The sequence below is a fragment of the Sphaerodactylus townsendi genome, linkage group LG11, assembly GCF_021028975.2.
Source record: "Sphaerodactylus townsendi isolate TG3544 linkage group LG11, MPM_Stown_v2.3, whole genome shotgun sequence".
Classification (NCBI taxonomy): Eukaryota; Metazoa; Chordata; class Lepidosauria; order Squamata; family Sphaerodactylidae; genus Sphaerodactylus; species Sphaerodactylus townsendi.
This window is the reverse complement of record NC_059435.1, coordinates 77801030-77818336: the sequence shown is the minus strand read 5'-3', so window position 1 is coordinate 77818336 and position 17307 is coordinate 77801030. Positions and strand designations below refer to the sequence as shown.

The following is a 17307-nucleotide window of genomic DNA, read 5'->3' as shown; positions in this document are numbered from 1 at the left end:
ATAATTCACCTGTTGCTGCGATTCTTAACATTAGCAACCCATGGGACCCTCCTGTTGATTAAAAAATTGATTAAAAACGTCCACCCACCACTGGCCCATGCCACGCTAACTGAAAGTGCCCCAGAACGATGTACTGAGACCCAGACCAGCTGTGCTTTGTGCTGGAGGCAGGAGACAATCTCTGTATTGGGAAGATAAGGGCCAGCTGAACAAGTGTGAGAAGAGGCCTGGAACAACGTTCAGAGTTACTCATAGGAATAGAAATAATCAGTTTGTTCCCACAGCTTTAAAAATCTTCAACACTAGAGAGGCACTCAGCTTTTATATGGCATCCCATTGTGGATTGGAATTGCTAACTGCTCCATTGAGCTCCCACAGTCCAAATCATGGGAATGCCGAGCGAGGTCCTTCTCTTGCGTAGCCCTATGTGCTGAAACTGGCCAGTGCAAGATGGAGACCTTGGCATGGCTTGCCTTGGAGCATTTAAGTACTGACTGCAGGTGCACTATAACTCTGATCCCTCAAGTCTAATTTATCAGAGGCTTACCGAATTACATTTATCTAGCTAACTAGTTACAGTCGAGAAGAAGATAAACTCCATTGGCCTATCTATTGAGTCCTTTCATTCATGTTCTACTTCTGACACTTATAGAAGCATGAAACACAGATTCTTGGAAATAGAGACTCAAAACCTCATTTGTGCTGTTTCTGAGACATACTCCCCATTGAATCCCAAGCACACCAGGCCATATTGCTGAATATTTTTCTTTCTTACAAAATCCGAGGCAGCGCAGAGCTTATGTTCTCGCGCACTTTAACGCTATGCCGTCTGCCCTCCAGGGTGATGTTTTATTTACCGTTGTTGCATTTGTCTATTCTCCATTTGAGCTTTTCATTTCAGGTGTGTGGAAAAGTTAGATTGAAGTGTGATGAAATAATTATAAAATGCAAACACTTCCTTTTCAGGCGCCATCTAGCAGAAAGCCAGTGGGCAGTGGAGAGAGCAGCCATTATCTGCCGGTGGACGTGGCTGCAGGCTCAAGTTTCTGACCTGGAGTATCGCATCAGGCAGCAGACAGATATCTACAAACAGCTGCGTGCCAGCAAGGTAGAACGGCTTTGTGCTTTTGCGATGAGTTCTCTTTGATGATGCTCTAGATTTCTGTTTTGACAATATACTAAGAGCTTCCCCAGAGAGTTTGGATCACAGTTTTATCTCTGATGGGAGAGCAAACTGATGCTTGTGTTTAAGGTGGAAAATCATGTTTTCTGAAAAAGTAGAAATGTGAAATTTATATTGATTTTCCCATAAAAATCTCAGTACATTTTTCTGCATTAACATAAAAAGCATAATGTATAACTTAGTATATAAAGTTGTATATGCCAGGATACATATGGAATTTATAAATATAAGCGCCTTAGTTTTCTGCCATCAAAATTGCAAACGCATCCAGAAGTAAAGTTAGAGGAAGCAGCGCATGAAGGTGTCATAGATTTCCCCTCCAGTGTTCCCCAATACTTAACATTGGAGAAATCTTTCCATGGAAATTGTTTTGAAGTATTCAAACATTTCATGCCATCCAGTTTGAGTCAGTAAAACTTTGTCTGAAAAAGCATTTTCTTATTGCTAAAGGAAAAAAATCATAGTTTTTTTCCCTAGTTCCCCTCAAAGTTTCCCAGTGTGTCTGGGTTTTTTTTTACCCCTGGGCTTTTACATCTCTAGATCAAAGTATCCGCAATTCTTTTCTGAGCTCCAAAGGACAGCCGAACTTGGTCACTTGCCAGAGGGTTAGAGATCACTCACTATCAATCAGTTGGGGCCGATGGATACCTGGAATTTTTTCTGGCTCCCCTTTTGAGAATACACGGAGTGGCTTTTTGATGTCCTGTAATTCTCCGACCAATTCATAAGTTCTTATTATGGTTAATTTTTTTTCTTTTCCCCAGTCTTTCTAAATGCATACATTTCTTTACAACTTGAATGTACATGCCAGACTGTTGTGGCTGCAGTACGCTTTAGTAGAGTGGGGTGGTCTTTTTGCATATAACTTGCATGTTCCGGAATCTGAAGGGCTACGATTGAGCTATGGATGGCACAGCCTGATATTAACATTTAAAATGCAGCAAGACACCTAATCTCTGAGACTGCCAGGGTTTTGGGTTTTTTTTAAAAAAAGGCATGGCCCAAAATAGCGAGGAGGACGAGCACATGACTGTTCCTGGGTCCGGCCCTGAAAACAGAGGAATGTGTACTGTTTGCATTTTCCACTGGTCATCTCCCACTCCTCCTCCAGTGCCTTTTCCCTCAGTTGGCTCATACACCATTTCCTCCTTCGTAACCAAAGCCTAAGAGCCCAGATCCTGAATATGTTGAGAAACCTTCTTGGAACTAGTGCAGCACACTTGACACTTAAACTAATGCGTGCTGATCAGCTTGCCTACTGCGAGGTGCTGAGGCTATGGATGTTCCCCACTTTCCCTTCTGACCTCCCGAAAGACCTGGCAAGGCCTCGTGGAGTCAAGTGTCCTGAGGGGCTGCCGTGAGGAGGAGGAGGAGGAGGGGGGGGGGGCAGCAAAATCACCTTTCTTGCCTCTTACGTTGTTGTATGCCACCCCAAGCCTGAAAGGGGAAGGGCAGGATATTAAGAGTAATAAATAATACATTAATAACAACAACAACAATAATAATGACATCGTTAGCCAGAGCTTCTAGAGAGTGAGATTCAGTGTGCTGCGAGGGATGCAGTTTGAAATGAAAATCTCTTTGTATTTTTGCTTGTACTGCAGTTCAGTCTATAGTGGACCCTGGCCACAAATTCTAGATCTGGGGGGTTTGCATTCTCTGCAAAAAAAAAGAAAGAAAGAAATCTGCAGAATGATAGCTCCAGTTGTGCACCGGGGATGACTGAATTCTGTGACTTCTGTAAGAATTTGGCAGTTTTATTATATGTGCTCAGTTTGGGGAACAAAGTTTTGTTTTTAGGAAAAGCAAACAGCTTTGCAAAGCAGTTGCTGCTGCTTGCCTCAGGCAAAAGGTACAAATCCTTGATATTTATAATTGTGTGAATTCCCTGTCATTTAGCCTGAGAAAATGTTCTTGCTGTAATAGTGAAAAGAGAAATCCTAAGCATGCACGGTGATCATCATTGCGAAGGGTGTTTGTTCTTGTTTTCACTGTGCAGTCATGTCACAGCCTGCCGTGTCTGAATAGGCCTAGAATGGTTTTAGAATGCTTTCCTTTTTCCAATAGTTTAAACCCTCCCTGAACATTCATACGGGGGGATTCCAAGGCTTACTCCCTGGTGATTCTCAGATGTGCCTTAATTCAGGCATGCCAAGAATGTCCTTTTTGTTCCTCAGGGTCCCGTTGTCTTGGGTGGTCTCCAACGCAAAGGTGGGACAAAGCAGCCAAATGGATCTGGCTCTCCAGCCGTGGTGGACTCCAGGAGGAATCAGGTGCTCTCTCCTCCCCCCAACACGAAAGTGCCTACTGGAGACAGGCAGGGTGGTTCGTCTCCCTGTATCTCTTCCTACCTCCTGCACAACACACAGAAGCAGGTCCGTTCATAAGATATATATGCTGTAAACGTATACATTAACAAAAACAGTTCTTACAGTGTTTGATGTCTTGCAAGTAAAATTGCAATTGCCATTGTCAGGGCAAGGAGGAGCTCACGTGTTTGGTTGCTGAGTGCCCAGAAATTGAATGGTAGTATGTAGAGTTGTAGCAGCACAAGGCTAGTGCTTTTAAAATGTAGGCTGGTTTCCAAAGCACTTGCCTCAGATAAACTGGTGAAAAGTCTGGGTGTGTCCTTTGCACATGAATGGCTGCTGTTGATTCTACATTGTCCTTTTTTTGCCAACTGTGATTTTTTCCATATACGTACGCACATGCATAGTTTACCGTATTCTGCACCTTCCATTTGAATTATAGGTATGTTTTGGTGGGCCTGTGGTGACTGTTTCCTAGACTCTTGCTTTTCTTGCATCTTGATATAATAGAAGGGAAATCAGTTATAAGTATGTTCTGGAGAAAATGAACTGGGTTTCCTCTGAAGTCCGACAGGGGAGAAGTAGTTAAAAAATCGAATAAAATAAAAGTTTAAATTACTTATACATGTAGTCCAAGATTGGCTGCCAAAGCTTTGCCGCTTGCAGCAACTAACATCCATCTCCATAGTTTCAGTAATGCAGACCCACAGGAGTGTGTGCCTCCTCCTGTTCTGGGCCTAGCTGTTGAGAACTTTGACCTGCTTCCAGGCTTTTCTGGGGGGGACGGACCTCTGAGTTACCTGAGTTACCTGATGCCACAAATGCCAAAACAGTGAAGCAGCCCTTCTGTTGATCACTTCCCCCAAGAGTCGTTACGTTTAAAAGCTTTTCAACTGACTTAATCCTTAGACCCGTGGTGGCGAACCTTTGGCACTCCAGATGTTATGGACTACAATTCCCATCAGCCCCTGCCAGCATGGCCAATTGGCCATGCTGGCAGAGGCCTTGATGTATGATCCATAACATCCTGATCTCAGAACCGCCATGTGGATAATTCTTCCTTCTCAGTCACTTTGGCAACGATCTGATCACTGTTGCCTTCATTTTACAAGTGAACTTGAGATGTGGTGACATTTGCTAACTGATAAGTTTATGCCTGAGTTGGTTGGATCTATCTTTCCAGCTAGCCTCACTGACTGTTCTGTGTTGGCTTTCTGGAAGGAGGTGATTCGTATCGCTTGAGGATGAAGTTTCCAAGAATGCCTTCAGATGCCCTTTGCTGTTCTTGAGAACGTCTTGATTTTCATGGCGAACTTGGCATCAGTTTGGATTTCCCTGGTGCTGTTCCTGATGGCTGCTTGGGATCCTTGTAACAATGGCCTGTGGATGAGTGCTGTGGGGAGTCTTTTCAGTCGCCTTCCCAACTTGACCCCAACAAGCTTTTGGGCCAGGGTGCCACGGTGCCTGTCAAGTGTTCTTAGAGGCTGGGCAGGACCAGGTGGGCTTTTGCCCTGCAAAGCTTCTGACTGGCCATTGGAGATTTGATTGGCTTTGCAGAAAAATTGTTGCTTTGGCTACACCTGCCGCCACAGCACAAGGGGTTCCTTGAAGATAAGCTGCAGCAACCTTTTGTGGCTGGACCTACCTCCTGTGGCAGCTGTTTCACAGTTGCACCCACCACAGGTTGCTGTCGGTTCAAAAAGGTGGGGGATTCCCATCCTTCCAAAGATCTTCTCTTCCTCCCTATTACCTCCTTGTACAGTGGACCAGAGCTCTCTATAAATTATGCTCTTTTTCTAAAATGAAAATTCTTCTGTCAAGTTGTCTTGTTCTCTCCCAGTTCAGGGTGGTGGTGTAAACAGGACAGATCTGAGCTCTGGTTTGAGAGCTCTTGCCAGCCCTGGTGTCTGAACAGCTGGATCTGAGGCATTTGCTTGGTTGAAACTTTCTGTGTGGGAACTTAAAAAGGAAGTAAATTCAGACAAAAAGATGATCAGATGTCTGAGTGATGCATTACACATTGTTCCTATCCTGAGTCAAAAAAGAAAAAGAACTGGCTGGTCGTTGACGTACAGTCTATAACAAGCGAAGAACATATACATCCTACACTCTCACTTTCAATATTGTCCAGTTCAGTATCTCTCTGGAGGTGGATTCTCCTCTGCAGTTTACTATTTGGCACTCAAAGAGTACATATCTAACTCCTTCCTTGCTAGTAGAATCCAGTGAGGTCAGGTAGTGGTATCACAGTTGAGGAGGAGTTCTGTATTTCCTGAAAGCCATAATTTGCTTGCAGTGTATCTGTTCACTGGAAGCAGCTACCTTGATGATTTGCTTCTCGGCAAGTAGCGAAGAATAGAAACACACTGGGAAGGATTAGGCAGGGTTCCTGCTTCATTAACATTCTTGTGAACAAGGGTCACTAGACCACGGCCACGGAGCCTGGAAAACCCACCAGAACCAACTGTGCTGACATGCCTTGCAGACAAAAGGCCTTCGATTTAATCCCTGGCATCTCCATGTAAAAAGGCTTCAAGGAGCGGGTTTGGAGGAGACCTTTCTCTCACCTCAGACCCTGGTGAACTTCTGCTGGTTGGAAGTTCTGCGCCAACTGCATGGATGGTCTGACTCTACAGAAGATGATTGCATATGAGCTGTGAGACTCTGGTGTCCTGTCCTCCAGATCTCTCAAATAAATAGACTCAGTTGTGAATAAAATCACTTTTATTCATAGAGAATCAGAAAAGGATTGTTGCCCAGTCTGAATTCAGGTGGGAAGAGCCCAGCAGAAATTACAGCAGCCCCTCCTCCAGACCCAATTAGTCAGCTTCTCACAAGCAGGTACAGTGGCGCAGCTCCCTCCTAGGCCAGATAACCGCTTTCTCAGAAAATCCCATGGGAAGGTCATTTCAAAGCAGGCATGCCCCCAAGCAGCTGAGAAGGAAATGCAAGCATGCAGGCTGGAAACCATCAGAGCCACACACCCCTGCCCCACCTGGAGATTTATGACAAGACCAAACACTCAGGTGGTGACACATGATGATCCTTTAAAGCTAGGCTGCTGATACGCCATCAGTTTCGCCCAGAGTTTTGAACTGAGCATCTGGATTTCCAGGGCTGCCTTCCACTTCAACAATTAGCAATTCAGTTATGTACTTTCTGTGTATTGAGGTGTTTCATGAGACATTGTTTTTGGTTCGCTGGAACTTCATGTGTATTGTTTTTACTGTATGAATTTTGATTCTTACATTTGGCAACACACTTCTTAGATCATATGGTAGAAGAACTTACTGTTTACTGCACGGGATGGTTAAGGTGGAGTTTCTTAGGGAAGACTACAGAAACTAGCAGAAGTGCTGAGAATTGTACTTTGTGTAGTTCATTGACACTTGAACAGTCACTCTTGCTCACTACTTTTAAGTTAATTTCTGCAGATTTAGAATTTCAGAAAGCCAGGGGGAAATTCTCAGGAAACCAAACTCTGTATCAAGGTCAGGAAAAGCACGAATGTTTCATATGGGGCGCAGTCCAGGTTTCTCTCTGTAACATACACTGAGGTATATGTGCTACCTGTTAAATGCTTTCTATACTGCTGCCGCCTTATGCGAAGATAGGACATTAGGAAGAAAAAATGTTGAGAGTGCTCAGATATTTTTTTTAAAAAAATGTTCTGGCAGCTCTTGTTTGGCAGTTCTAGTCTGAGTACTTGTAAGTTGTCTGATGAGAACAGAAATCTTGAGGAGTTTCTTCTTTGGCTTGTTTGTGTTGTTGCATTGTCGAATTTGGGCGTTAGGTGACACAGACAAGCACAAGTAAGATGATGTAAATTTCCATCTTAGTTTTAAAGTTTTGCAGCTTTTCTTAAGCTGAAGTTTAGTCAGGAAGGGTAAAGAAATTTTGACCTTTTTGTGTCCGTTTGTGAATGGATGTGTACTCACTGTCCCCATTGTTTAACCTGAAATACAGGTTGCAGAGGGCTGAGTTTTCAAATGCAGATGGATGGGGAAGGACAGGAGAGGGTCCCTGCTGGGGTGTAAAGACTACACCTGAGCGTCTTTTTTCACCTGCACATTGCTTCTTTTGTTTTTTTCTCTTCTTCCCTTCCTGACCAACAACCACACAAGAAACTTCCCCGATTCATTCTGGTCACCAAACTTCCTTGAGTTTGAGATTTTATTTTTCTCTTGCAGAATTCTCACCTTGCGCAGTCTTTAAGAAACCTTGTGTGTCAAAGTCCCTCCTCTACACCCATCAATGGGGCTTCAGAGCCCCCCAAAGCCTGCACATCACCCCATCAAGTCAACGGAATAAGTAACTGGTTAGTCCTCCTTTTCTTACAGGTTGATCAGTGGGATGTTTGAAATGTGTCCTGTTGCGTTGAACTTTCTCTGCCTTAATGAAAGTGGACAAAATCAACTTGTGTTTTTGAATGGGAAAGCATTCTCCCAACCTTGTTGCTGCTTTGGATAGTCTCCTGCCATAACGTGAAATAGATTGCATAATTTGTGAGCAGTTGATGCATCTTGCAAGCCGGAGCCGGTTGTTGCTGTCCCTTGTGCAGTTGTGCACTGTCAGGATAGAGGGTAGTCTGTTCTCTCTTGGACTTGGGAGTGGTTGCTCTCTGTCAGGTGCAGACTCTTTAGTGTGAGGCCTTCTGTCTTTCGCTGCTTGAGCCAGCCTCTGACCCTCCCTCTGCATTCCCAGGGGTCTGCAACCTGTGGCTCTCCAGATGTTCATGGACTACAATTCCCATCAGCCCCTGCCAGCATGGCCATGCTGGCAGGGGCTGATGGGAATTGTAGTCCATGAACATCTGGAGAGCCGCAAGTTGCAGACCCCTGAAGGAATAGGTTCCTGATTTCTGACCTTCCTATGAGCAGGCCATCTGGATGTGAGGTCTGAGGAAATGGGGAAATGGCTTCTGAGCAGAATCTTGCTGTTCACATCAACGTGGCCTTCTTGGCTCCTTAGCACTCTCCTTCATACCTGATCTGATCGGACAAATTCTGCTCACGCTGGTCATGTGTTGAAGTCTCCAGAGTGTTTCCAACTTTTGTCCCTTGTTGGTTTTGTTACAGCCCGCATCCCCTTGGTGTTTGCTTATGGTTGCTTCAAGCTTTCAGAGAGCGGGTGCATTACTCAGCCGGTGCATTATTCAGCTCATTATTTTTCCCAGTCTAGAAGTGCTGAAAGACAGTGGCTGGTCCACTGAAGGCAGCGGGCCTGTAAAGCAGCTTCACTGAGTCCATCTTGTCAAAACACGAGAGGAAATATTACTATTCCTGTTCCAAACAGACGGCGCAGGGGCCCAAAGCGTGGCAAAGGGGATATGTTCTTGGCTGTCCCTAGAACATGTGAGACACCTTCAGTGGTCTGAAGGGACCAGGGATTTGTTGTTTTTCTAAACTTTTGGTTAAAAACTTTTAAACTGTTGGTGGTTGTTTTTAAGGAAATCCTTTTGTTCCACAATATGGTCACTTGGTGTGGTAGAAGCTTAATTTGAAACTGTTCTTTCAGCTGTGCTGCTTGCTACATCTTGGATTTCCCTTCGGCTCTTGTATGTGAGACGTAGCGTTCTCTCTCTTTCTCTCTTTCCCTCTCTCTCTTTCCTTCTCTCTCTCTCTCTTTCTCTCTCTCTCTCTCTCCCTTTCTTTCTTTCTCTCTCTCTCTCCCTCTTTATTTCTTTTAACAGGAAGAGTGAAGATACTTAACTAGACTGAAAGTTATATGTTGTCTTATTTTGAGGGGTGACTCAGCCATTTCAGGATCTATCAGTGAATATGAAACTTTAATTCTATGTAAGTTAGAAAACTGAAGGGTTGGGATGGGGGAGGGCCCCCCCACTAATAACTGGACATTGATCTGTTCCTTCTCAGTTCCCTAATAAGCTTAACATTAGGTGAGTATCTTTATGCTGTCCTGATGATCAGTGTTAAAAAGGGAGGGGTTTTTGTTTATTTTTATTTATTTATTTATGGGTTTTGTATACCACCCTACCCCCAAAGGGCTCTGGGCGGTGCACAACATAATTTCCTCACACAGCATATACAAACAAAACCCCATTAAAATTACTTCAGCAGAATACAGTCAAGGAAGACTGATTAGGGTCCTTGCTTTTAGCTGTGAGATTGGAGTGTCATAGATGAGTATATTCCTTAGAATGATGCATTTTAACATAGTTGCACCCTGTGATTAAAATAAAGGTTGTTCTGCCTTTCTAATTTAAGGTGATAGGATACTGTGTAGGAATAGGAATCTTTGTTTCAGTGGAGTCATTGATTCATGTGGCATTAATTTATTTTTATTAATTTATTTTATTTTATTAGATTTTTATCCTGCCCTATCCTGGCCACTGTATTAAAAATAGTCAATTAAAATGCATAATACATATAATACAGACAAAAATGTTAGCACTTTTAAAATTTTGATTTGTTCCCTATCTACTTAAATACCCGTTGGATAACCAGTCAGGGAGGGACGGGGGGAAAAGAAGCAGAACAAACACCGCAATGGCCAGAACAGCGGAGGGAATCAAAATAGGGTGGGGTCAGGACGGGCAGCTAAGATGATTGGCACATCTTTGCTTCTGTCAGCCCTTCTAATGTATTGGGGGCATAAATCAAATCAAAACACCAATGTTTTGTCAGCCCCCCCTCTTTTTTTTAATTAAAGGCACTGAAAATTTTATTCCCTTTTTGGATAACAGTCTCTCCCCAGCTGTCTCTAGAACACTGTCAGTGGTCTTTAAGGCAGAGGTGTTGAGCTCATTTGTTATGAGGACAGGATATGACATAGATTTGGTCAGGCCAGGCGTGGGGTGGGGGATGGCTGCCTCGGCTGGCTCCAAAACAGCACTGAAGGGCTACCTGGATTTGTGAGCCTGTGTTGAGCTCAGCAGGCCCAATGGGGAGTGGAGGAAGGGGTGCCTGGACTGCCCAGCCCACAACAAGATTGCCAGGCTAGATTGGGAGCTGATGTGGATAAGTGCCTGGACTGGCCAGCCTGCAGTGAACTTACCAGCCCAGATTGGCATGGGGGATTCTCACCAGGGCAGACTGGGAGTGAGGGTGGTGGTTGTCTCAATTGGCCTGAAGGTCTGAAAAGCCCTGCATCTGGCCCTCCAGTCACATGTTTGAGATCCCTGTGTGTGTTAAATGTCCCAGCTGTGATGACAGCGGTGTAGGAACTAATCACTGGTTGCGAATTCTGGTTCTTTCATATCTAAATGTAGGGGTCTGGATTAGGTCATATCTAATCCACTTCCTGGGTAGGAAGTGGGGTTTATTTTATTGTCAGAAGACTTCATTCACTCTTCATGTGGCTTTCCCGCACTTTGAGTTGGGGAAATCAACACAATAATACTTGTAATCTCCTGTAGTATGAGTGAAAGGTTTTTAAAAATATGTTTTGGCAGTGGGCACGTATTGCAAAACTGCTCACTATGGAGGGGACGAATCTCTTCTTTGCCCAAGTGATCATAGACTGGTGCTGCAAGCTGTTCATGGGAGGAGAATTTGCAGAACTGTACTTCTGAAGTGTCCAGATCTGGAAGGCCCAGATAAGTGAGGTTGGCCTCGGTCAGTATTTCAACTGGCCACTGCCAAGAAAGTCCAGGGTCTCTGCGCGGAGGCAGGCAATGCCAAACCATTCCTTGGCTCAAACCGTACGGGGTCATCTTGGCAGGCTGTGACGTGGGTAGACTGTGCTAGCCCAATCTTGTCAGATCTCACAAGCAAAGCAGGGTCATCCCTTGTTAGTAACTTTGCAGGGTCACCATAAGTTGGCTGTGACTTGATGGCGCTTTCTACCACTGCCCGTTTTGAAGTATGCTTGGTTTGCTCCCATAGGCTGCTCTTGAAACCCTAATTGAGGGAACTGTGAGCTTTCATGCTTCTCTGTAGGGACACAGATCTGCCTTTGCAGTTATGGCAGCAAGCGACAGTAATATGCTGTGGAAGCCGAAAGATAGGGCCTAGTGGTGCTTAACCTCTTGTGGACCGTTGGATCAGCTGCCTCTTATAGTTACAGCTGCTGATAGACATCTCTTCTTTCTGAACGTGTTATACATTTGTGAAAGTCATATAAACTGGCACCTGGTACTAGGAGATGTGCCAGGTTATTTATAAACAAAGTGGCTGTCTACCAGCTTGGGCCATTAGTCTGTCTTGCTGAGAAATGCCTCCTGATTGGTGGCAGCTCTCTAGAGTGTTGGACAGAGAGGCCAAAATCTTTCCCGGTATCCACTGCTTGATATGCTTTACCTGGAAGCACCAAGGCTTCAATGTGGGACCTTCTGCATGCAAAATAAGTGCTTTACCCCGGGATCAAGACCCCTCCCCTGATCTCAGATAACTGTTAAATCCCAAGGCTGATAAGTGGTAATATCCATGTCAACTTCAGTTCTTGTTCTGGCCTGGATGGCCCAGGCTAGCCAGGTCTACTGAGGCCTTAGAATCTAAGCAGCATCAGTCATGGTTTGTACTTGGATGGGAGACCACCACGGAAGCCCAGGGTTGCTATGCAGAGGCAGGCAATGGCAAACCACCTCTGCTTGTTCCTTGCCTGGAAAACTCCGTGAGGGGTGCCGTTGGACAGCACTTTATCCACACATTTCTCTTATCAGAATGTTTTTGATATTTTCATTTTCAGTTTGGAAGTCAAATGTATTGAAACCGTCACTGTCTTAAAACCATCAGCAGGGGTCTAAATTGACAGCAAATGAAGAAGTGAGAGGTTTAACTTCTGGCTAGAAATGGCTTAGAATAGTTTCACACCCATGGGCATTACAGTGCAAAACACTTAAAACACTTTGTTCCTCTTTCATTTTCCGAAAACACGCAACATTCCCATCAATCAGTGACTGATCTCATTTCTTTCTGCATATTAATCAAACACCTTAATTGTACTTTGTACATGCTGTCTAGGCAGCCCTATGACTTCGTTGCCTTTTTAAAATCAGACTGATGCATTGATCTGTGAACCTCTGTCTTTACCTGCGTCATTTTCTCTGTTCTTTGTACTGGAAAATTAAATAATTAAAAATAATGTAGAAATCCAGTCTTGGGATCATGAAACCATGGACAGGCCACTTGGCATTTTGCAATAAGCTGCTTGTTTCACGATGCAATGGAATGACCAAATCCTGACATTTTGAAGGAGGGTGGCTGTAATTTTGAAAGACTCATTCTATATTTGCTGAACTGGTTGGTCAGAGATGATAGTTGCACTTCAAAGTGTAATGATGTCTGTTCTTTCCCAAAATGAGTCCCGTCCCTCAAAAGTTTTGCTAACACAGATCTGTGATCATATGTTCAGTTTTAGCAGGCAGGGTGGATTTGATTTAAATCAGACTGATTTTAAGTCATGATTTAAATCACTGGTCAGTAAGATTAGGTTTAAATCATGGTTTTTTACATAAAGACTCATCCTTGCTGATATGATCTTAATATTTACAACCAGAGGAAGGTTTCATTTTTAGAATAATACCTTTTCAGATTAATTATATTAGAAATGTATAGATGGAAAGTTCAGCTTGTAATAATTTCATAATTATCTCCACATTCATTCAGGCTACCAGGCCTTGTATTTCTTTCTTGTAGTGTTTGCATTTTGCATGCCTGCCTGCCTGCCTACTTTACCCACAGGTAGAGGGACTTCATTCAAATATTCCCAAACTGAGTCTCTTTTATGACCTGCTATTATAGATTGTCTCCTCCAGGGAGAGAATAACATGATAAACCTCAGGCAATACACACAAAGATCCCTCCATCCTCACACTTACCTCCTTGTGCAGAGCTGTTCCATTCCAAACAATTTTCTATTCATTGAACTTCTTGAAACTTATCACTTAAGAGGTAAGGGGTTGATTCTGTATATATAAATTGGCAGTTGGGATTAAGGTTTTTTTCTCTGTATGTTTATTTTATAACATTTTGCTGTGAAGAAGAGGTATGTTATCTCTGCAGACACAAATTCATACTTTTGAGAACTGCAAATTTGTGATAATATCTTTTGAATGAGAAAAATTGCCCAAAATAATCTTCCAGAAACCTCTGGGAGACCATGGCATTGTGAATGGATGGATGGAATTCATTTACCCAAAAAAATTGCATGAATATACAGCCTCATGCTATGTAATTAAAAACTAATTCTTATTTCATGATGAATAATCATTGGACTACAATGTATCTTAAATAGAAAACAATATTTGGATAGATTTTTTCCTCAAAAAGCATTTTATTTAAAAATCTGGTTTAAGTTTAAAAAATCCAAAAACCCTGGCTTTAAAAAAAATCATTGAAGGTGTTCTGAAGGTGTTGTCCCCTGGGATAATCTGCCAAGGCAAGCAATTACATTTTTCCTTCCCTCTTCCAACTAATCCTCAGTGAGTGAAATTATTCCTTTTGGCTGCAGCTTCCACCCTTGCCCCACGCAGTCCTCCTCCCAGGATGATGCAGATGCTGGCAAGATTCTCAAGAAACCAAAACAGCTGGATCACAGTCGGCCTGGTGCACCTTCCCCCCTGGATAACAGCTGTGTTGCTGCCAGAATCCGTCCAGTTTGCAGATACAGGAAGCGCCGGCTTGTGAGAGTCAGCGCAGTCTCTCACCTTGCAAGGAAGGTAGGTGTGAGGTTTCACTTCCATGGCTGTTATTGGAAAAGGGCTTTTGTAATGCTTGACTTACTGGCACAGGTCAGTAAGAAAAAAAAAGGCATTACGTGGAACTTCCAAGAGGAGCAGGTTGACGGTAGCATAAGCATTTACGGATGGGGGCCCTTTTAATCTTCAGGTGGCTCTGATAGAATGGACTGTAGTTCCTAAAAGCTTCTGCTGCATGAACTCGATTAGTCTGTCCCTTGAGATGCCTTTTTGTTTCTCTGCAACAAGAAATATCCACCTCCTTCTCTACAGGAGACATAGCAAAGAAACAAAGTAGAACAGTGGATAGACTGGTTAATGTCAGACTTGGGTTTGGCAGAACTAGGTTCAGATCCTCCACTTGTCCATGACGTGCCATTAAATGTTTTGGATAGATGCGCTATGTGGCCTAGCTGGCTGACTCCATCGGATCGTGTTCATTTTGACCCTACCCTTACCCTTATTTCTTGGGAAAATGGTCTCCAATATTGTGTGTCTTGTTTCTTGATTGCCTCTTTCTTTTTGGATGATAGTTATCTGTACTCTTATTGTGTGTTTGGGTTCTTAATGTCCAAGCACCTCTGCTTTTAAACAAGGGCAGGGAGGGGCCAGGTGAGGCCTGGCTTGCGTCAGCTGTGCTCTGCTTTGCAGTTGCCTTCGTGGGCATTTTGGTGGGGGAATCTGAAGTTTGTTTGGAGCGTATATATGAGATGTGGCCTTTCAGTGGCAGCCCACTGTTATGGAACAACCTGCCTCCAGAGAGGTGTGCTGGGCCTCCCAACTTTTTGATTTTCAGGAGGTAGCTGAAGATTGTTTATTTAGGGCTGCATTTGGTTAATCCTAAATTGTGATTTCAAGTTCTCCCTATGAGCTAGTAGTCCAGTCTAGGCGAAGTTCAGGCGAAGCAAGCCATGAAACAGTGACTCAAGGACACAGAAAGACAGAATGGTATTGCAAGCTCTTCTGCCTTTCTATCCTTATAATTTGAAAGATACACCTTGACACCAGCTGCTCATCTTTCTTTTACTGAAGTAAACAACTATAGAAGAGCTCTTACACCGGCCAACAATAAGGCTCCATTGTAAAAAAGGCTTTGTCCATGTGCATTAAAGGTGGTAGAATCTATCACCCACCTTTTATGTCAGTGTCCTCTATATGAAGCAGCTCATATTAAGCTTATCTATCCCCTTTTAAATAAGTTTATGGGTTGGCCAGAAACACAATTGGCCAAAATGATTTTAGCTAATGGTCATTCACATTTCAATACAGACTGCAAAGTTTTGTGCTTAAGTGATTAAAGTTTGTAAAAAAAATAGTTTTATGTTTTTATGTACTTCATTTTATATGTTATTAATATTTTAAGCTGCCATGAGCTCTAAAAGGAAGGCCGCTAATAATAGATGATACATTTTCAATTGTTTTTGAACAGCCCACCGAAGTTTGGCACGTAAGCTATTCTGGACTCGCAAAATGGCTGTAACTCACTGAGGCTTGACTTCCCTTGCCTGAGGGTCTTGGGCTAAGAGTCTTTCCTTGGTCACAGAGGCTGACTGGCCTTTAAACTGAAGATGCCCCTGCTTGAACCCGCAGTCCCACAGAGCAACAGCCCCTCTCCATTTTGGAATGGTGCAGTTCCTGGAACAGCTTTACACAAACACTAATGCATATTTTCTTAGCTCGTGATTAGGACTCTTCTTGTACTTCAGTGAATTAACAGAGGAAATAATAAGGCAGAGATGCAAGTGGGCTGTTTTGTAGAACTTTACTAGATAACAAGGTGACGTTACCTTAAATATAGGAACAGCAAACCCTATCTGTGCAAGTCTGGGGGGGTCTGTTCAGTCTGTATGTGCCTGTGTCTCTGCCTCTCCCCTTTGGCGGGAAGGAGAAAGGAGACAGATCTTTCTACTGGCGGCGGGGGGTATCTTGATTGGGTGTCTTCTTCATTACTTGCAAGGAGGCAGGAACCACTTAATAGAGTTGAAACTCCCCTTCCTGTGACGTGCTCCGGGGCTATTCCCCCCAGTATTCTTTCCTGCCTGCAAGGAGTGCAAGGCGTTTCGCGCAGCTCCCCAGGGATCTTCTAAAGTCAGTGTGTTTTGCAATTGTGTACTTGTGCCCCTAATGTCTCCCCTGCCTTTGTGGCAAGTAGAATTGGGAAGGGGAGGCTTCAGCTCAAAACCGGAAGGGGAAGCTAGTGTAGAGGTCCGTTCAGCAGCGAAAAAAAACAGCTTCCCGCCATTTTCCCAGCTGGATCCGCCTCAAGCATGGCGACTGGATCCTTTACCCCTCCTCTAAGGGGAGGACTTCTCACGCCCGTTCTGCGGCCCGTTTAGGCGAGCAGGAGCCAGCCAGGAAATAAAGTGTGAGTCCCCTACCCACCCGACCAAAAAGTGGCGATCAAAAAAAAGAAGGGGACTAAAACGGCGGCGTGACCCAGTAGCTTGGCTCGCCTCAGCACTTGAAGCCTTGTAGCCAAGCTTGAACGGGTGAGGCTTCGAGCCGGGCTACCAGTAGCCTTCTGGGAGAGGCGCTACTTGCCAAGTACCTGCAAGTGACTCCCACAGCCGAGGTCCTCCTGCCTACCTCCTCAAGCGGATCTGGAGTCCCAGGCCTCCCCAGCAATAATGAGCCACAGCGGGCACTCAGGAACTCAGGGGGCCGGGGAGGAGAGGCGAAAGTATGCCAATCTCCAGCCATGACTCCCCAAGGCAGCTCTCTAGCCAGCCTGGCAAGCAACTCAGCCCACCAGCAGATTTCTCCGCCCCGCTTCTTGTAGCCGGACCAAATCGAAAAAAAGCCCTAGATGCCAGAGAAGCCCGCCAGGCTTCAGGTGCACAGAGCAGCCACCAATGTCGGCTGGAGCCTTCCACACAGAGAAGGGGTTTGACCCTGGCCTACAGGAACCCTATTGAATTTCTCCAGGCGAGGAGGGAGGACTCCTCCCCAGAAGAGGGAGGGGTAGAGGGAGCCCGGAGTTTTCCAGACACAGAGAGAAAACCCGGTAGAGATAACAGAACAAGCCCCAAGGTTCTTCAAATTAGAGAACTTGCAGCTGCTGATCCGCGAAGGCAATCTCAGCCCTGGACCTACAGGACCAGGAGAGACAGAAGACCCTCCACCAGGTGACCCAGACCTCCCTTACCCACCCCGGCAGAAGCTCCGTGGAGAGGGCT

At 44.5% G+C, this 17307-nt stretch overlaps 1 protein-coding gene across 3 annotated transcripts in view; it reads left to right on the top strand.

Annotated features, from left to right (window-relative positions):
- LOC125441164 (KAT8 regulatory NSL complex subunit 1-like) overlaps positions 1-17307 on the top strand; it is a 47280-nt gene that overhangs the window by 6243 nt on the left and 23730 nt on the right. For all 3 annotated transcript variants that reach the window (XM_048511536.1, XM_048511534.1, XM_048511535.1), the window contains exons 2-5: positions 967-1108; positions 3361-3558; positions 7683-7810; positions 13906-14113. In XM_048511536.1, coding sequence (XP_048367493.1) covers positions 967-1108; positions 3361-3558; positions 7683-7810; positions 13906-14113 — 676 coding nt within the window. The remainder of the gene's footprint in view (positions 1-966; positions 1109-3360; positions 3559-7682; positions 7811-13905; positions 14114-17307) is intronic.